This window comes from Salvelinus fontinalis, chromosome 13 (genome assembly GCF_029448725.1).
Source record: "Salvelinus fontinalis isolate EN_2023a chromosome 13, ASM2944872v1, whole genome shotgun sequence".
In the NCBI taxonomy this organism is placed as follows: Eukaryota; Metazoa; Chordata; class Actinopteri; order Salmoniformes; family Salmonidae; genus Salvelinus; species Salvelinus fontinalis.
Window position 1 is genome coordinate 15,870,637 of NC_074677.1, and position 21,649 is coordinate 15,892,285.

General features: G+C 42.6%; 1 protein-coding gene across 4 annotated transcripts in view; it reads left to right on the top strand.

Annotated features, from left to right (window-relative positions):
* kirrel3a (kirre like nephrin family adhesion molecule 3a) overlaps nucleotides 1–21,649 on the top strand; it is a 289,865-nt gene that overhangs the window by 175,563 nt on the left and 92,653 nt on the right. For all 4 annotated transcript variants that reach the window (XM_055941855.1, XM_055941857.1, XM_055941856.1 and 1 more), the window contains exons 4-5: nucleotides 6,619–6,776; nucleotides 8,938–9,088. In XM_055941855.1, coding sequence (XP_055797830.1) covers nucleotides 6,619–6,776; nucleotides 8,938–9,088 — 309 coding nt within the window. The remainder of the gene's footprint in view (nucleotides 1–6,618; nucleotides 6,777–8,937; nucleotides 9,089–21,649) is intronic.

Sequence of the window (21,649 nt, forward strand, 5' to 3'; positions counted from 1 at the left end):
TTGTGGGATTGGTGATAATCTGAGAAAGATTTAGCGAATCCCATTACTTTAGGACTTGGTCAGGTGGTTTAATAGGTCACCTAGCAGGACAAATTCAGACTTAGTGTAAGGGGCCAGGAGAGAGCTTAGGGCAGGTAGGGTACAGGCCGGTGCTGATGGAGGACGATAGCACCCAGCAACAGTCAACAAAGAGCTATTTGAAAGTTTAATTCTTAAAAGCAGCAAATCAAATTGTTTGGGGACAGACTTGGTGGAGACAACAGAGCACTGAAGGTGATCCTTGGTAAAGATTGCCACTCCACCACCTTTGGAATATCTGTCTTGTCGAAAAAGGTTATAACCAGAAAGGTTAACACCAGTATTCAAAACACTCTTTCTTATCCATGTCTCAGTAATGACCAACACATCTGGATTGTAGCTGTGAACCCATACGTTCAATTTATCCATTTTAGGTAATAAGCTTCTAGTGTTAACGTTCAGAAAACCCAGGCTTTTTCGAGAGCAGAAATCAGTGAAGCAGATATCAGAGCACAAGTCAGAATTGGTGTTAGCAACAGTATATGGGCCAGGGTGTACATGCACATTTCCAGATATCATCAACAGTAATACAATCTGATGTCATTGTAATGTTTTTACGGATAAACCCAGTAAAACAGATTATTCACTTTTCCTCCTAATTAAAACGTGGCTAATGGCAGTTGACACCTTTAATTGTATTTTGCGGTAATAAATTGATAATTGCTTTGCATCTATCATGGATTCACATGGGAGGGAGGGGATGCATGGCCACAAGTTTTTCTCTGTCTTTTTCTCCCTGCTTCGTATTTGGCACAACAAATCCTTACCTTCATGAGAGACTGAAATAATGTCTTAATTCTCCTCCTTTCTCCTCTTGCCTGTGCATCAGTTGACACTGTGCCCCTCAGGAGTCTCCAGCCAGAGCGGTGAAACAAATTGTTCCTTATAATTGTTCCTTATCTTGGGCTCTGGGACCCGTTACATTCCCATATAAATTAAGCATAGTTTAATTAACTTCAGTGGCATCTCTCTTATCTGGGGAGGGAACATTCACTAAGGCACGTGTGACGGTGTGACAGTCAAACTCTGGCAAGTCACCCTGCTATGACGTGCAGAGACACAAATGGACTGCTGAATTGTATTGCCGATCTCCTGTAGTGTTATTTGTTGGCGGTGGCGACATAGTACTCACTCGTTCAATTAGATTTCAATTGATTTGTTTACGGCAAAGTAATTGTCATTCTATTTCGGACCAAATGCCCCAGGGTGGGCCCTGTCTAAGCTAGTGAAGGGCTACAGTGGCATAGATCAACGCTGGGAAAGTGGAGGGAAAAGCCTTAAAGATCCACAGTAGGGGGAACAGCAGCACTCTACTGCTCCACGGCCGTTGTTATTGTTTTAGTTTTGTTGACTAAGCAGAGGTGGGGAGTGCTAGGGGAGCGTCACGCATCAAGGTAAAAACAAATGCTGCACATATGCTGCTATTCTATCGCTCTAGCAATGATGTCCGAATGGAAAAAAATCTGTGTTCGTTCTTCCAGTAACTTCTTTGTTGTTGTAATATCGCAAACGGACATGGCAGTTTCAACATTAAGGATTCCAGCTTCAAGAGGAGGGAGAGAACGTTCAAGAAGGATACACTGAGAGCTCTGAAAACGTGTGCTGAGTGCATGCAAACAGCTGACATGAAGAAGAGGATTGATTAAGTCATCCATCTTAAAGTTACAAAAGTGAGAGGGCGATGGCAAAGGCACAAACGTGGTATCGCCAGTGAACCCGCCATGGAGGTGATTAATCCACCCCGGCCGCCAATTCCTGTGAGACGGGCATCTTAAGATCTCAGAACAAGATCCAGGTACAGTTGAAAATGGGTCACATTTTCCCTAAGCTGTCCTTCCCCTCTGTTTTTTTTCTGAAATGAAATTGCTCTATTTTCCCTCCTTTCCCCATCTACAGAACTGAATGACTTTGGTCCCTCCCAAGGGGTCAGTGAATCAAGCGTAGAGAAAGAAAATGTAATTCAGTGACAAAGAACCAAGCCCTAGCGTGGATAGAGAGAAAGAGAGAGAGGATGGTAGAGAGAGAAGGGGGAGAGAGGAGACTTCCAGCACCCAGCGACAGTAATTAAAGTAGGGGGTAATTAGTCCGCCTCTGTGTAGGCCAGCTCATGAGAAATCTATTGACTGGCCACGTTAAATCATAAATTTGGAACCATTAGACCATGCCACATTCACAAACATGTCGGTAATGATGATGGGTTGAGCCTCTGCGGGGTTACTGGAGAGAAGGCCCTCATGTTTTTCTCTCTTTCTCCCCCCCATTCTCTCCCTCTCCCCCTCTCCTCCTTTTCTCTCTCCCTCTACTTCTGTCTTTCTCTCTGAGGTCTAACTTGGCTTTGAAGGCCAAACATCACTGCTGATGTTGTGAATTAGGCCCATGTAATGAGTCACACGGTATTAGCTTCTTTGCCGACCCATTGCAAAAGAGCCAGCCTGTGCCCTCAGCTCTGACATGACGGACGACTTGTTAACACAACACAAGACCTGGGAGGGTGGGATGGTGAACTCACTGCACTGGTCAGGATTTTATGCAGAGCTCCCAACATAGAATTAGAGATTTAATAGGATCTTTATGGGTCTCAAGGCCTGTTGCTTAGGTGGTTCACACTTTCAAGGTCTTTTGCTTAGCTGGTTCACACCTCCAAGGTCTGTTGCTTAGCTGGTTCACACCTCCAAGGTCTGTTGCTTAGCTGGTTCACACCTCCACGGTCTTTTGCTTAGCTGGTTCACACCTCCAAGGTCTGTTGCTTAGCTGGTTCACACCTCCAAGGTCTTTTGCTTAGCTGGTTCACACCTCCAAGGTCTGTTGCTTAGCTGGTTCACACCTCCAAGGTCTGTTGCTTAGCTGGTTCACACCCCCAAGGTTTTTTGCTTAGCTGGTTCACACCCCCAAGGACTGTTGCTTAGCTGGTTCACACCCCCAAGGTCTTTTGCTTAGCTGGTTCACACCTCCAAGGTCTGTTGCTTAGCTGGTTCACACCTCCACGGTCTTTTGCTTAGCTGGTTCACACCTCCAAGGTCTGTTGCTTAGCTGGTTCACACCTCCAAGGTCTGTTGCTTAGCTGGTTCACACCTCCAAGGTCTGTCTGTTGCTTAGCTGGTTCACACCTCCAAGGTCTGTTGCTTAGCTGGTTCACACCCCCAAGGTTTTTTGCTTAGCTGGTTCACACCCCCAAGGACTGTTGCTTAGCTGGTTCACACCCCCAAGGTCTTTTGCTTAGCTGGTTCACACCTCCAAGGTCTGTTGCTTAGCTGGTTCACACCTCCAATGACTGTTGCTTAGCTGGTTCACACCCCCAAGGCCTGTTGCTTAGCTGGTTCACGCACTCAAAGTGTGTGTTGTTGGTGTATCCCAGTGCCAGCTCATATCAAGTCTGAGGTTGTGTCCCAAATGGAAGCCTATTCCCTATTCCCAAAAGTAGTCCACTTTAGTAAGGAATAGGATGCCATTTAAGACTTAGGCTGAGAAAAGGAAGCCGACAGCACAAAGAGGCAGGCAGGCAAGGACAGATGGCTACCAGTAGCGGCTTGTTTAGTGCTCAGATAATAATGTAAATGTGCCTGTTTGTGATATGTTGTGCCAGTGACAGCTGTAGTGTGTCTTGATTTAGCATCACAGAGCGAGAGATATTGAAAATGGTCCTCCTGTATTGCACCAGTCAGAACAGAAAGGAGCTCCTTGAATTATTCACAGCATCCAGGCTGCTTCTCAAATGGCACTCTTTTCCCTGTATAGTGCACTACTTTTGAACAGAGCTTTTTGGGCCCTGATCAAAAGTAGTGCACTAAATAGGGAATAGGGTGCCATTTGGGACACAGTCCAAGAGAGATTGAAAGCAAACCAAATGCAGCTTGCCAATCTGACATTATTGCCTTCTCGCTTTTCTCATTAGGGAAGAAATAAAAATGTGTGAAGAAAAATGTTCTTCCAACTTCACAGTACAACACAGGGCAACCAGTGTTTTACAATCTGATCCTTGTCAATAACAAACAATAACAAATCTAGTCCCCCAGTAAGATACAGATGGCATAATTACCGTGGAAACTCGGGGAGGAAAACTCTGGGAATTGCCTCATCATGACTTGATTTTAGAGTACTGTTTCTTTTTAAAGATATATAACTCTTGACTGGTACTCCACCATTGCATCACCTTCATGAAATGACTTCAAGTGACTTACAATTCCAAAATGTGAACATTTATTCTCACTGTATCCATTCAAGCTGTGAGTGATGTTTCACTTTTAACATTTCAGATATTCATGCAATGTCTTCATATTCAGATTGTAAAAGATGAAAAAAATGCAATGTGCAGATTTTGGTCAAGGTGAAGGTTGTTGAAACCTTTCAGTATTTACTCTTTCACTTTTTCAATTCTTCCTAAGGTTACTTAACAGTATTCATTATTTTCCCTTTGAAAGTCGCCTTTAGTATTCTTTTGATGATTAAGCTTTCATTGGAACTACTTCAAAGCTGTAAAGTTGAATGACTCTTTGATGCGCCCTATAATATCTCATTGTGGCCTTTCAATACGTATTGGCTTCTCCATTCTTTCCTCTCCTGTTCTCCCCCTCTCTTTTTAAATATCTCTGAAAACAAGTTCACTGATATTTCCACTTATATTTATGGGGGGTTAGACGAAAAACCATTCAGACTCTCATAGCTTCACGGTTCCTCAAACTGGAGGGAAACTTGATCAGTTCTAGATAGGTAACACTATCAGATAAATTACAATATCCTTCTTCCTCACACACTGATCTGAACCGAGCAAGGTTGACAATGTGCGAGGAGATATGAGTACCTAAAAAAAGATAGACCAACATTGCTCATAAAGCACTTTGCCACTATGGAACAGTATTGCTCACTTTGGAACTGTCATCCTTTCAATGGCCGTATTGTGGAAGATAAGAACGGAAGTGGTATTGGCTGCAGCACGGTCACTCTCACAACAGGCAGACACCTCTTTGGAGAATTCCATTCTACCTTCTCCGCCTCCTCTGGCCCCCAGAAGTCAGAAGTGTTCTCTTGCTCTACGAGTCGCAATGTAACTGTGCTGAACAAAGATGGCTGACAAAGGTGAAAGCGCTTGCCAGGGCTCTAATCAGTTCTCCCCCAACTGTGAGGGATGAGTAATGAGCAAAGGGGCCAAGTCCAGGCCCTAATGAAGCCAGCTAGCCCTCGAACTCCACCTTCATCAAATTATCTTCTCTTTAACTCTCCTGCTGCTGCCGCCGTTTGTCTGCATGTGGCGAGCTAGCAAGCTATACTGTACCTCTCGCCTGAATTACCCATGGGAGGGAAGGAAAATGTATGACGCTAATGAAGTGAACGCAGCGAAGGCAGTAGAGGTGGTGGAAGGCGACGGTAGTGGTGAACAATGTGTAAGTATGGAATTGAGGTGGTGGTGATGATGATATGCCTTGTTTTGTATCTGTTTCAGGTAATATGTTACATATGAAGTGCATGGAAGTGCATATTAAGCATGTTAAGGAGTGAGAGAGAGAGCATTTACATATGCTGCTTTCTCTCGCTCTCTCTCTCTCCCTCACTCTCTTTCTTCCAAGCACTCAGGATGTGCCAGCTGCATGTTGCCTTTGATTCAGGCTTGCTCCAGATCTGCTCTCTAATGAGCTGAGTGCTCAATCAATAATTCACTGGAGTTTGAATAAAATTGAGGGTGATCAGAGCTGGTTTCAAACAAGAAAGTAATCAGTGCCATTCACAAGCTTGGATTCGGCCAAGCTCTCCCCAACTAGCTACCTTCTTTCCTTTCTGCCTTCCTTTCTTTCTTTTGTTCCCCGTTTCTCCTGCATGAACGGAGGCAGACTCTCCAGTTTCTGCTTCCTCTTTTGCCTCAATATGTCATCGCTCACCTGTGGGAAGTGTCAGAACCCCACTGGGCACAGACGTCAATTCAATGTCTATTCCACTTTGGTTCAGCGTAATTTCATTGAAATGATGTGGAAACAACTTTGATTCAACCAGTGTGTGCCCAGTGGGAAGAGACCACACAAAGCAGCAGCAAGGTTGAGGATGATGGTGTATAACCTCTATGCAACACAAAGTGTAAACATATTCTTACCAATTCATGTGTATTTGAAATGTAGGCTACTTGTTGAAAACAAATATGGCGTACAATATTTTGATTAGCACTATATTGAATTTACATAATGCAGCCTCCATGCTGCTCAGAAATTAAGCGTATTTTATTCTAGATTTTTGTATCAGACTGAAACGTCAGAGGTGTTAACCTGAGTTGGCATACAATGGCATAGCAATGCCTCTTAAATTGATAGTTAATCGAAATTGCAAAACAACATATTGATTTCCTTTTACACTTGCGTTGGTTTTGGGGCAAATATTGGCCAGGTCAACGAAATGAATCATGGATTGCTATTTTACCTTGTCCATAAAATGCTTACAGGGTAAGAAAACCAATATGTCATTTAGGTGAAATACTAAGCCTTTAACTGCTCTACAACAGTACACATTTTACAGAATGCAATGCAATTGAACTAAATTCATCTTTATCGTCCCCCACAGTTCCCCCTGAAGACCCTGTGATTGTGGGGGCTCCCGTGGTGAGTCTAAGAGCCGGCGACCCCCTCAACTTGACATGCCACGCCGACAATGCCAAGCCTGCTGCCTCCATCATCTGGATCCGCAACGGGCAGGTCCTGAATGGCGCCATGTACTCTAAGGTATGGGGGGGGTTGCATTTTTGTCCCCGCCCCAGTTTTATAATTTCCCTGTAGGTGTGGTTTGAGCTAGTTTTGATTGATCTCTGTGCTGACCTGACTCTTTCAAAAGGACAGCTCTATTTGTACGTATTGGAGCGAATACATGGGTAGCCCCGACCAAGACTCAAACCTGGGTCCAACGACTGCCAACTGAACAGCTTAGCCATTACACCAAGAAATTCAAACTGGATTAAGTTCGCTACACTATCCCCTTCCTACAAAAAGAGTGCCCCACACTTCTTTATCTCAAGTCCCTCATGCCCAGGCATACCTTTGATGACCTCACAGTAGCATCACCCCACTTCTGACACCAATGTAGAGAATTCAGGGCGTTGCTCTGACCATAACTGCAGCAAATGTCAACTCAACACCTTAGCTGAAAACTATAAAAACTATTCAACTATAAAAAGTGCACACACTCAAATTAAGTTTGCATAAATAAATTGATTGTGCACTTCAAATGTGTCCTTTGGCCCTTGATAAGAGGTGTGCTCTCTCGTCCCTCAATTGGAGGAATCCTTCCCCCTCTTCCTATCTTCCTCTCTGCTGCTGCATTCACTCTTCTCTTCCTCCACACAGCTGTCCTAAAAAAGGTCTCGCTCTGTCAATTTAATGACAGCTGAGATTTTTAATTTGATCCACAGGGCAAGATGGAGCACTCACGTCGCACTTTTAACATGACGAAAAAAGAGAAAGCATTCCATCACTCTACATTATGGATGTGTTCTTGGGCAATTTGTTCATTTTGTCAGCCCTGGGTAGGAAATGGAGAAAGTGAGAGGCGCATTTAAAGAAGCGGTCCCATGGCAATCTCGCAGTATAATCTTGCTTGTTCCAGGGTGAGTCTAACCCAAACAAACCCACTGGAGAGCGCTCCCTTCACTCAATTTAAACCCAGAAATTAGACAGAGGCAAGCCACTTAGACGTGTATATTATTGTATCAGGATTTGGAGGGGCAATGTATAGTTACTTTGTAAGTACTTAGTATCAACATCTGTATAGCATATTTGATATGTATCACATTTGATACTGATTACATCATATAGCAGATGCTCATATCCAGAGCAATTTACAGGATTCATTAGGGTTAAGTGCTCAAGGACACATTGACAGATTTTTAATCTAGTCAGTTAGGGGATTCAAACCAGCGACCTTTCAGTTACTGGCCCAATGCTCTTAACTGCTAGGCTACCTGCCACCCATCATGTCATATTATTTACATGTCACACTGTTAAGATGTAAAGTCCTTTTGATTCTTCTCAATCTGGTAACAGCTTCATTTAAATGCATCAGGAGAAAATATTTTGGAGAAAGAGAACCAATATGTTTAATCTTTATCCAATGATGAGTCTGGGTTTTGGATTCACATACTTTGAGTCATATCATGACATGACGTGGCATATCAAGGCATTCAGATTGAGAAGGCAAACGATAGAAAGACGACTGATCCCATCTGTCCAGAATGACATGCAGGTTAACGTGAATTGGGATGAGTCTTGTCCTGGAGGCAGAACTAAGCAATTTCCACTTAATAGGCCAACTACAAAGTCTAAATATTGTACAGATTCATGAAAACAAAAATGTATTTAAGGTTTGGGTTAGGTATTAGGGTTATCCTTGTGGTTAAGGTTAGGGTTAAGTTTAGGGTTAGGTTTCAAATCAGATCGTATGACTTTGTGGCTGTGCCAGCTAGTGACCACTCTAAAGAGCTGCCCCCAGAACCAGATTCATGATGAGAAATGCTAACCTGCGGATGACATCACAAATCTGTCAATGATGTAAACCAATAAACTCTATAACTATGTAATTCCAAATATGTAACTACTATGATATTACTATGTAAGTCAGGGCAAGACATACATGAGATTTATGGGAAAAAAATGCAAAATCCTATAGGTCATACAGTACATACTGTACTGTACTGTAAACCTATTGCTCCATACTGTACTGTAGAAGGTTGTACTTGCACTGGCTGTGATATGTGGTTGTCTTATCTACCTTAGTTACTCTAGTCACACTGGATAAGAATGCTAAATGAACATAAGGTAAATGTAATGAAAGTAAGACATCTTGTAACTGTAATAGCTAGTGATAATCTTTGGTCTTTTAATGATTCCTCAGACACTGTTACGGGATGGGCGAAGGGAGAGCACAGTCAGCACACTCTACCTCTCTGCCTCCAACATCGAGACAGGCCAACGGATCACCTGTCGGGCTTCAAACAAGGCAGCGCCCAACGGTAAAGATGCTATCGTCACCATCGATATCCAACGTGAGTACAGCGTCCAATGGAAGCAATAGTCACGAGTGATCTAGGGTGAGATTTTTTTTTTTTTTGGGGGGGGGGGGGTGCACTGTGTGAAAACCTACACTACATGATCAAAGGTATGTAGACGACTGCTCATCGAGCATCTCATTCCAAAATCATGGGCACTCCTTTGCTGCTATAACAGCCTCCACTCTTCTGGGAAGGCTTTCCACTAGATGTTGGAACATTGCTGCAGGGACTTGCTTCCATTCAGCCACAAGAGAGTTAGTGAGGTCGGGCACTGACATTGGACGATTAGGCCTGGCTCGAAGTCAGTGTTCCAATTCATCCCAAAGGTGTTCGATGGAGTTGATGTCAGGGCTCTGTGCAGGCCAGTCAAGTTCTTCCACACTAATCTTGACAAACCATTTCTGTATAGACCTCACTTTGTGCACGGGGCATTGTCATACTGAAACAGGAAAGGGCCTTCCCCAAACTGCTGCCACAAAGTTGGAAGCACAGAATGGGCTAGAATGTCATTGTATGCTGTAGTGTTAAGATTTTCCTTCACTGGAATTAAGGACCCTAGCTTGAACCATGAAAAACACCCCCAGCCCATTAGTCCTCTGCCACCAAACTTTACAGTCGGCACAATACATTTTTGTTATTTTTTTATTTAACCTTTATTTAACCAGGTAGGCCAGTTGAGAACAAGTTCTCATTTACTGCGACCTGGCCAAGATAAAGCAAAGCAGTGCGACACAAACAACAAGACAGAGTTTCACATGGAATAAACAAACGTACAGTCAATAACACAATAGAAAAGTCTATATACAGTGTGTGCAAATGAGATAAGATTAGGGAGGTAAGGCAATAAATAGGCCATAGTGGCGAAATAATTACAAGGTAGCAATTAAACACTGGAGTGATAGATGTGCAGAAGATGAAGGTGCATGTAGAGATACTGGGGTGCAGAGGAGCAAAAAATAAAAAACAATATGGGGATGAGGTAGTTGGATGGGAAATTTACAGATGGGCTATGTGCAGGTGCAATGATCTGTAAGCTGCTCTGACAGCTGATGCTTAAAGTTAGTGAGGGAGATATGAGTCTCCAGCTTCAGTGATTTTTGCAATTCATTCTGGTCATTGGCAGCATTGAACTGGAAGGAAAGGCAGCCAAAGGAGAAATTGGCTTTGGGGGTGACCAGTGAAATATACCTGCTGGAGCGTGTGCTACGGGTGGGTGCTGCTATGGTGTCCAGTGAGCTGAGATAAGGCGGAGCTTTACCTAGCAATTGGTCACCCCCAAAGCCAATTCCTTTGGCCGCCTCTCCTTCCAGTTCTCTGCTGCCAATGACTGGAACGAACTGTAAAAATCACTAAAGCTGGAGACTCTTACCTCCCTTAATAGTTTGAAGCACCAGCTGTCAGAGCAGCTCACAGATAACTGCACCTGTACGTAGCCCATCTGTAAATAGCCCATCCAATCTACCTCATCCTCATACTGTATTTTTTTCTGCACATTCTACCATTCCAGGGTTTATTTGCTATGTTGTAATTACTTCGCCACCATGGCCTATTTACTGCCTTACCTCCCTCATCCTACCTCTTTTGTACTTGCTGTATATAGATGTTTCTACTGTATTATTGATTGTATGTTTGTTTATTCCATGTGTAACTCTGTGTTGTTGTATGTGTCAAACTGCTTTGTGTTATCTTGGCCAGGTTGCAGTTGCAAATGAGAACTTGTTCTCAACTAGCCTACCGGATTAAATAAAGGGAAATAAAAAATAAAAAAATTGACAGTCGAAAGCCTTGGCCAGGTTGATGAATACGGCTGCACAGTATTGTCTTTTATCGATGGCGGTTATGATATCGTTTAGGACCTTGAGCGTGGCTGAGGTGCACCCATGACCAACTCGGAAACCAGATTGCATAGCGGAGAAGTATGGTGGGATTCGAAATGGTCAGTGATCTGTTCGTTAAATTGGCTTTCGAATACCTTAGAACGGCAGGGTAGGATAGATATAGGTCTGTAACAGTTTGGGTCTAGAGTGTCTCCCCCTTTGACGAGGGGGATGACCGCGGCAGCACTCCAATCTTTGGGGATCTCAGACGATACGAAAGAGAGGTTGAACAGGCTAGTAATAGGGGTTGCAACAATTGCGGCGGATCATTTTAGAAAGAGAGGGTCCAGATTTTCTAGCCCAGCTGATTTGTAGGGGTTCAGATTTTGCAGCTCTTTCAGAACATCGGGTATCTGGATTTGGTTGAAGGAGAAATGGGGGAGGCTTGGGCAAGTTGCTGTGGGGGGTGCTTATTGAAAATCTGAATTATCGTGGATTTATCGGTGGTGACAATGTTTTCCTGCCTCAGTGCAGTGGGCAGCTGGGAGGAGGTGCTCTTATTCTCCATGGACTTCACAGTGTCCCAGAACTTTTTGGAGTTTGTGCTACAGGATGAACATTTCTGTTTGAAAAAGCTAGCCTTCGCTTTTCTAACTGCCTGTGTATATTGGTTCCTAACTTCCCTGAAAAGTTCGATGCTAATGCAGTACGCCACAGGATGCTTTTGTGCTGGTCAAGGGCAGTCAGGCGCAGGTATTGGGGCAGGTAGCGTTTTTCTCTAGTTCTAGCTGGGTAGAAAATGTTGGAAAGGTGGCATTCTATGATGGTGCCACTCTGAAAGTCACTGAGCTCCTCATTAAGGCCCTTATACTGCTAATGTTTCCCATGGAGATTGCATGGCTGTGTACTCAATTGTATACACCTGTCAGCAACGGGTGTGGCTGAAATAGCCGAATCCGCTCATTTGAAGGGGTGTCCATACTTTTGTATATATGGCGTACATACTATTCATTCACAACAAACAGTTGATATCTGGCTATAATGTTATATTGATCAGAGAGAGATAAAAAGGCTCTTGTTCCAAAACTCATCCATTGGTCTATCTATCTGACCATTGAAATACTCTATTTATCCTATTTCTACTGCAGAATTCTACCCCTAACATTGCACGTGCTAACCCAATATTTCCAATATTTCTCAACATTATTTATTGGAGTATGCCAGATTGATCCATATTAATTCCGTTGTCCATGGCTGGGTTTTCACAAACATTGTTGAAATGTGAATTCTATGAAATGCAGCACTTCCCATTCAAAGGAAAATTGGTCTGGAAGCACAATGAAAGAGATAATGCATTTGATGAAGATTAACAATGTCACAGTCTTAGCCAATGAAAGTCAATGCTAGTGTTTGCCATTTTATTCTTGCTGTGTGTGTTGCCACTGTGTGCGTTTCTCTTTTTTTCTTTCTGGCACTCGCCCTGCCACTAATCAAAATACCATCATAAGAGATTCCTTCCGAATAGTGAAAAATGTGACCCCTCTGTACAAAATTCAATTGTCAGATGATATTATTTGATCACAAAAACCATTTGCCATAAGTTATGGATTTCAAACAAAGGCCTTTCACATCCCTCATAGCTCCTTCAAAGCTATTAAGTATGACTAATATAGCAGAAAATACTATTCAAGGATCCATTACTCTTGACAGCTCCATTCTTCCTAGTGCATTCTTTATATTTTTTGTGTGTCATCCAAAAGGAATCCTTTCCCCAAGCCTGGGCACGGGGAGAGACGAGAGCGCTAACCGATTAGCCGTTGTTGTGTGCACTGTCAGAGAGGGGCTAATCGTTTTGTCATGCAAAACAATGGCGCCGTTTTTTCCTCTCCTTACGCAAGTCAACTGCTGTATGCCTTAGCTCTTTCTATCTGGGTAGCCTTGAGTAGCCTGAAATAAAATAAATATGTAGAGTAGAGGGCAGATGCAACAACACTGGAGCTATAGTTGCTGTATGTCCTTGAATCAATTTGGGTAATAAGGTGAATCTGATACCGATCGTAAGCGGAGCACGTTTGATGGGAGTGAACTGCACCAGCGCAGAGTTGAGGACTCCCCCCAATACACCAACAGTGGTTGAACAATATACTCTCTATTGGAATGCCAAAGCTATTGGAATTAATTCTCCTCAGGATGGAAAAGTGAGAGCCAATCCCCCCGCCATAACAGATCGAGAAGAGCTTGAGCGATGGGTCTGCCTTTAGCGCTTAGCATTAGCCTGACTGATTTCCCCCCTATATGCTTCTCTCGTTCCACTTTGCATCACATACAGTAGCAAAGGGAGGGGTGGATTGTTGAAGGGGGGAAATAAGAAATAAGCCACAAGCCACAGGCACCCCACCTCAGCAGGTCAGAGTGAGGGGGTGGGAACAGGTGTTGGATGAATAAGTGATAACAGCGCATGGTGAGGTGGATAGGCCGTGATGCTCCTGGAGGTCCTCAGGGAACCACAGACTGCCACCAGGGGCGCCATACTGTCACAGTAGCCAGTTAATATTGATGAGAGGCAGCTGTCAGTTTGGGTGGTGATGGCAGGTGGTGTGAGACGCACACACACAGACACATGCCCCAGAATGCATTGGACAGAAGGGGAGAAGGGGAACATTGGGGAGGTGGGTTAGCACGGGGTCCGTCAAGTCGGCAAAACCAATCACGTCAGGCAATCTCTCACTGCTCACAGGGGTGTTCTAATGGTGCATCAGCTTATTTCTCTTAGCTCTGTCCATTTGAATGTGTTCCTGACCACCTGGATATCTGTGATGATGATCTATGCAGTAGAAATGAGCATACAGGGTTATTTTATAAGCAGGTAGTTAAAAGTTAGCAATTCTAATTGATTTGTAATTACACTTCTGCTTCTTTGAGAATTATTGACACAATGATCACTATGTACAATTTGGCTACCAATAAGTTACCAATTGTGTTGGAGTATTTGAGTTATGTACCAAAAAGTATCCATTGTTACCACATAGTTTAAGCAGCTAACGACACGAACACACCTACAGCGTCATTGCGCAAAATGGTATGAAGCATAATCTGGATATGTGTGCAACAAAAGTTCAACATTGACCTTCTGCAACCATTTCTGTCAAGCCGTCTACAATTTGATGCATACGTTCGATAAATCCAATGTATGCACAGGGGCACAACTTTCACTGGGGATGCGGGGGACATGAACCCCCCACATTCTAAAATAAAAATGTTGTCCCCCCAGTTGTATCATTGCACTGTGATACAAAAAAGCGTCATCGCTGTGCTTTAGGACCACTCGAATGCCTCCGAGCTGTCGGGTAGGCTGTTTGGCGGTTTCAGCCGGCTGGATTTAGGCTGTGTGAAGGCAAAGATTCTGACCAGCCCAGCGCTGCTGTCTGTGTGTTGTGCTTGTTCTCAGAGTTGTAAAGCAAGCAGAGCAGAAACGGGTTTCTCTTTATTTGACTGATGTAGCTGGCAAGATATCTGCTGTTTGACTTGTATTCCCAGTGCTGAGCTAGTAGTGTAACTAACATGTAATGTTAGCTAATGTTTCATCCGCTCTCGAATGAAGTTCTGTCTGAAGAGAATGAACTAGTTAGCTAGCTACTACCTACCACAGCCAGTTCAGCTCTAGCCTGAAGCTATCTGTCAGATAGTAGTTTCTAACAGCTGTTGTGTGTACGGAAATGTTTTGTAGCCTTTTTGTCCCATTTCAACAGAAGTAAATTAAATTGACTAGTTTTCGCCAGTTAGCGCTAGCCAAAAGTTGGCTAACGTTAGCTAGCTAACTCACTAACTTAAGGTATTATTTTTTCCTCCATCACACTTGACCTGAATCAAATGATGAAATCAGCGATATTCTGACATTTTTTGACAGCACAATCTGAGTTTTTATTAGAGTCAATATAGCAATGTAATGTTATTGATCTGTCCGTTTCCCTAGCTAATTCCCTACTTTCCCACTGACACAATATTAACAGCTCAACAGACTACTCTGGCATGGTGTACAGTTAGTACAAAACACAATATTGATAATGATGAATGGATACAAATATGTTTGAATGCCCAGTCATGTTCATATAATCTCAGACATAAATTACGGCAGTTTAAGACCATCGATAGAACATCCTATATGCCAGAGAAATGTAATATCATTCTCTCAGAACTGTAATTCCTCTGCAGTAGGTGTAAAATAGTATTTTAATTGATTTTATTTGAGATTTTTTTTTTTGAGCAGTCGCAAATATATATATTTCTTCTCATGGCACACGAGACAACTGTGTGATTTGCGCCTGTCTCAGTGGACTAATCCTTCAAGGAGGCCCCGGATGCCCCGGTCAAAGAATATGGGGACTATGGCTCAGATGCACAAGGCACATCTCTCTCCAGAATGCGCTCTCTCCCGCCATTTCGTGGGTATTCATTGTTTTCATTACTTCATTGTGTGCACTGTTTTGATGTGTCTATCAATTCCAAATGACATACATCACCAGTAGTAGCCTTCATTTATCGTTAATTCCCATAATTTCTCATCTGCAATGTTTGTTATGACCATTTCTGTTATTGCATTCAATGTATCATTATTACAGTCATTTAACTTTCTGATTGTCGGAGTGGACATGTGTTTTGCAGAACTCACAACCTACATTATGTTACATGTTAAAAACATGTTAGATTATGTTTTTTATTTCATTCCATTTACGAGTTTTGTCAATTTATTCATTGTCTTTTGTTTGAAACTCCGCTGTCAATGTTGAGTAAGGACACACAAATGATTACGCATATAGAAATAGTCTACCTGGCCTGCGCGCAAATATAGGCCTAGAAATGTTGTCACATTGGTATAAAGGGATTGGGAGATAGGCTTAGGAAGCCGTAATAGGGATTTTTATTGACCCAAATTACAGCGTGCCATGTTAAGGCACAGGGATGAAGACCAAACAAACAGGTATACAAAACACATGCAGCTGCTGAAGTTGCATCGTTGGACGGGCTAGTTGCCGCTTGGAACTTGCCTGTGAGCACTGCTTGAGCTTCACGTCTCGTTTATTCTTCTTTGTTGTTTTTGTGAGTTTAATTTAATAAACATGTGGAACTCTACGTACGCTTTGGTGCGTTATTTCGTACGACGATCGTGACACAGGAGCATAATGGAAGAATCTGCAAAGGCCAGCAGCAGTGGGAGAAGGAGGGTCGGGAAGTTTTTTTTCTTCTGACTCCCTCTTGAATCATTTGTGTGTCCTCATTGTGTAATCAAACAGCATGCTTGAAGCATCAGACAAGTTCAGTCCATATAGCCTAGTTGATTTTATTAAAACCCATAGGGTGTGTCTATATAGGCCTATGCAAAAATACAGTTGAAGTCGAAAGTTTACATACACCTTAGCCAAATACATTTAAACTCAGTTTTTCACAATTCCTGACATTTAATCCTAGTAAAAATTCCCTGGCTTAGGTCAGTTAGGATCACCAATTCATTTTAAGACTGTGAAATGTCAGAATAATAGTAGAGAGAATGATTTATTTCAGCTTTTATTTCTTTCATCACATTCCCAGTGGGTCAGAAGTTTACATACACTCAATTAGTATTTGGTAGCATTGCCTTTAAATTGTTTAACTTGGGTCAAACGTTTCGGTTAGCCTTCCACAAGCTTCCCACAATAAGTTGGGTGAATTTTGGTCCATTCCTCCTGACTGAGCTGGTGTAAATGAGTGAGGTTTGTAGGCATTCTTGCTTGCACACGCTTTTTCAGTTCTGCCCACAAATTTATAAAGATATAGATACTTTTGTACCTGTTTCCTCCAGCATCTTCACAAGGTCCTTTGCTGTTGTTCTGGGATTGATTTGCACTTTTCGCAATAAAGTACTTTCTTCTCTAGGAGACAGAACACGTCTCCTTCCTGAGCGGTATCATGGCTGCGTGGTCCCATGGTGTTTACACTTGCGTACTATTGTTTGTTCAGATGTACGTGGTACCTTCAGGCATTTGGAAATTGCTCCCAAGGATGAACCAGACTTGTGGAGGTCTACAATTAGCTGATTTCTTTTGATTTTCCCATGATGTCAAGCAAAGAAGCACTGTGTTTGAAGGTAGGCCTTGAAATACATCCACATCCACATCCACCTCCAATTGACTCAATGTCAATTAGCCTAACAGAAGCTTCTGAAGCCATAACATAATTTTCTGGAATTTTCCAAGCTGTTAACAGGCACAGTCAACTACTTGTATGTAAACTTCTGACCCACTGGAATTGTGATACAGTGAATTACAAGTGAAATCATCTGTCTGTAAACAATTGTTGTAAAACTGACTTGTGTCATGCACAAAGTAGATGTCCTAACCGACTTGCCAAAACTATAGTTTCTTAACAAGAAATTTGTGGAGTGGTTGAAAAAGGAGTTTTAATGACTCCAACCTAAGTGTATGTAAACTTCCAACTTCAAATGTAGATGTTTTAAAATGTAGACCAATCGAATGGTCGATAGAGAAGACTACAGTTGTTGGACCAAGATTTTAGTTGGAGACACCCCTAGTAGAAATGTAGGAAATGCGCTTTAGATGCCCCCCCCACTTCTAAATCCAAAGTTGCACCCCTGCGTATGCAACACAACTGCCTCTACAACAAGGCAAATCCATTGAAATTAATGTACTTCTGGTTTAGCAAAACACAATGACGCTGTAGGTGTAGTAGAGGCGTAAATCTTCTGTGGGGATACAAACATGACAACGTGTCCTTGCCTTATTTATTAGTGGAGTGATGTGTCTAATTGGTGGACAGCTAATGTGCTGTAACTCAGATATCCTTGAGCTTTCATCCTTTCAATGTCATTATTTGTTCTGACACCTACCGAAATAAAACAATGAATTCAAACATGAAATGAAAACCCTTATACCAACAACCTTCACTATCAAAGTTCCATTGTCGTTAACGTGGCCTTTAATCACATAATTTGTTTTTAGTCTACTACAAATACAGTCTTATTGATTCCTGCATGCACAATGCTATCAGTAGTATACAGTGTCCATATTAGGACAACATTCTTGCTGAGATTGAAAGAAGTCCTGCTGAGACTAAGGCTGTCCTAATATGAACACCGTAGCTTAACTTTGTTGTACGGGTAAAGTGCATTTTCCCCACACAAGACGATACTGTAGACCACAGGTACACTCCCCATATCTAATACATTATGTAAGTGTCACGACTTCCGCCGAAGTCGGCTCCTCTCCTTGTTCGGGCGGCGTTCGGTGATCGGCTTCACCGACTTTCTAGCCATCGCTGCTCCATTTCTCATATGTCCGTTTGTTTTGTCTTGTTCCATACACAACTGGTTTTCATTCCCCAATCAATCTACATGTATTTAGTCCTCTGTTCCCCATCATGTCTTTGTGTGTAATTGTTTATTGTTACGTGATTATTTTTGTCAGGTGCTGCACTTTTGTTATATATAGACCGTGTTTGTGGCACTAGTATGTTTTATGTGCTGTCGTAGTTGACCAGTATTAAAGTGCGCCTGTTTAATATACTCCGCTCTCCTGCACTTGACTTCACCTCCCATATACGCGCCTAACAGTAAGTATGTAAGTACTTTGATGTAAATTTCTACAGTACAGTAAGCGCTCTGTACCCAAGGGTGATACTGTGCAATAAAAAAATTGCTTGTTATTTTTGAGAAGTCCTTTATTTTTTTCATGTCTATGCTTCCTTCTCAGTGGAAACACAATGAGCTGGAAGGATCAATGCACAAGAGGGGCGCGAGGCCGCAGGCCTCCAGGAGTGATTGCATATAGTGGATAAGAGCAGTGCAGGAATAATGGGGGAGGGGAAATAATAGCCAGATGCAGATGTGCTATGTCCACCAGGCCCATGGGCACCTCACAAAGACACACTCACAGGCACACAAAGACACATACAGACACATACATACAGACACGGGCACGCACATACACATACCTAGGATCACACACAAACACACACAGATACAGAGGGCCACACACACACAGGGGCAAACACACACACACACTCTCGATCTCTGCAACAAGCCACACACACACACACACACACACAGCCACACACTCGCAGCCCCACACACACACACACACACACACACACACACACACACACACACACACACACACACACACACACACACACACACACACACACACACACACACACACACACACACACAAACACACTCTCTCTCTCTCTTCACAGCAAAGACACACTCACTCTGCCATCTAAAGTAAGAAGAGTGCTTCATCAAGCTGAAAAAAGCTGCTCGGTCTCCCCCAGGAGTCTGCTAGCCTTCACTAAAATAGCCCCATACATTTACATTCACCAGAGGTATCTATCTCTCTATTACAATGTCCCCATTAGCAACTTCATAGGTTGTTTTGACTGAAGGCTCCACTGGAAGAGAACATGATAGGTGAGCTTAATGGGGATAAGGTGTGTGACTGTGACTGTGAGCCCATTTTGGCATTACATTCATCACTTCATTGTCAATAGCTAGGTTTCCATCCAATTTGAGATTTTCATGTGAATATTGTAAAATCTCCACAAACAATATGCAAGTGTTTCCACCAGAGATGTGTTTCCATGAAACAGATTTTTTTGCAGATAAAAGGTTGTGTGTAGTGCACATAAATGTCCCCACTCTGCTGTTTGGCACATGCGCTCTAGCCAACAGCTCGCAGATACAGTGCGGGTAGGCTACCTACAGTTGAAGTTGGAAGTTTACATACACCTTAGCCAAATACATTTAAACTCAGTTTTTCACAATTCCTGACATTTAATTCTCGTAAAAATTCCCTGTCTTAGGTCAGTTAGGATCACCACTTTATTTTAAGAATATGACATGTCAGAATAATAGCAGAGAGAATGATTTATTTCAGCTTTTATTTCTTTCATTACAGAGGTTTACATACACTCAATTAGTATTTAGTGGCATTGCCTTTAAATTGTTTAACTTGGGGCAAACGTTTCAGGTGGCCTTCCATATGCTTCACACAATAAGTTGGGTGAATTTTGGCCCATTCCTCCTGACAGAGCTTGTGTAACTGAGTCAGGTTTGTAGGCCTCCTTGCTCACACACGCTTTTTCAGTTCTGCCCACAAATTTTCTATAGGATTGAGGTCAGGTCTTTGTGATGGCCCCTCCAATACCTTGACTTTGTTGTACTTAAGCAATTTTACCACAAATTTGGAAGTATGCTTGGCGTCATTGTCCATTTGGAAGACCCATTTGCGACCAAGCTTCAACTTCCTAACTGATGTCTTGAGATGTTGCTTCAATATATCCACATAATTTTCTCTCCTCATCATACCATCTATTTTGTGAAGTGCACCAGTCCCTCCTGCAGCAAAGCACCCCCACAACATGATACTGCCACCCCCGTGCTTCACGGTTTAGATGGTGTTCTTCGGGCTTGCAAGCCACCCCCTTTTTCCTCCAAACACAACGATGGTCATTATGGCCAAACAGTTCTATTTTTGTTTCATCAGACCAGAGGACATTTCTCCAAAAAGTACGATCTTTGTCCCCATGTGCAGTTGCAAACCGTACTCTGGCTTTTTTTAATGGCGGGAGTACGTTCATCTCTATGAGACAGAACGCGTCTCCTTCCTGAGCGGTATGACGGCTGCATGGTCCCATGGTGTTTATACTTGCGTGCTATTGTTTGTACAGATGAACGTGGTACCTTCAGGCATTTGGAAATTGCTACCAAGGATGAACCAGACTTGTGAAAGTCTACAATTAGCTGATTTCTTTTGATTTTCCCATGATGTCAAGCAAAGAGACACTGAGTTTGAAGGTAGGCCTTGAAATACACCCACAGGTACACCTCTAATTGACTCAAATGATGTCAATTAGCCTATCAGAAGCTTCTAAAGCCATGACATAATTTTCTGGAATTTTCCAAGCTGTTAACAGGCACAGTCAACTTAGTGTATGTAAACTTCTGACCCACTGGAATTGTGATACAGTGAAATAATCTGTCTGTAAACAGTTGTTGGAGAAATGACTTGTGTCATGCACAAAGTAGATGTATTAACCAACTTGCCAAAACTGTAGTTTGTGGAGTGGTTGAAAAGGGAGTTTTAATGACTCCAACCTAAGTGTATGTAAACTTCCGACTTCGACTGTACATTATGAGATTATTGTGGATAAGATCGATATTATTTTTATTTATCAAACGGCAGCCAAGCATCGATCATGGTTAAAAAAATATAGATATATTTTTTTAACATGTCACCAGTATTTTTTGGAAAGAAACATCATAACCTGCTTTTGAAGTTTGGCATAATTGTAACGATTGTCGTACTCTTCCTCCTCCTCGGACGAGGAGAGGAGAGAGGGATCGGAAGACCAATGTGCAGCGAGGTATGTAGACATAATGAATTTATTAAACACGACGAACACTGACACGAACTATACTTGAAATATTTACAAAATAACAAACAACGTAGACTGACCTGAACATGCAAACTACATATAACGAAGCCCGCAATGAACAGGGGAAAAAACGAACGAGACGAGACAGTACCGTGTGGTGCAATAAACACAGACACAGCGACAATCACCCACAAACAAACAGTGAGAACAACCTACCTTAATATGACTCTCAATCAGAGGAAACGCCAAACACCTGCCTCTAATTGAGAGCCATACCAGGCAACCTATTAACCCAACATAGAAACACAAC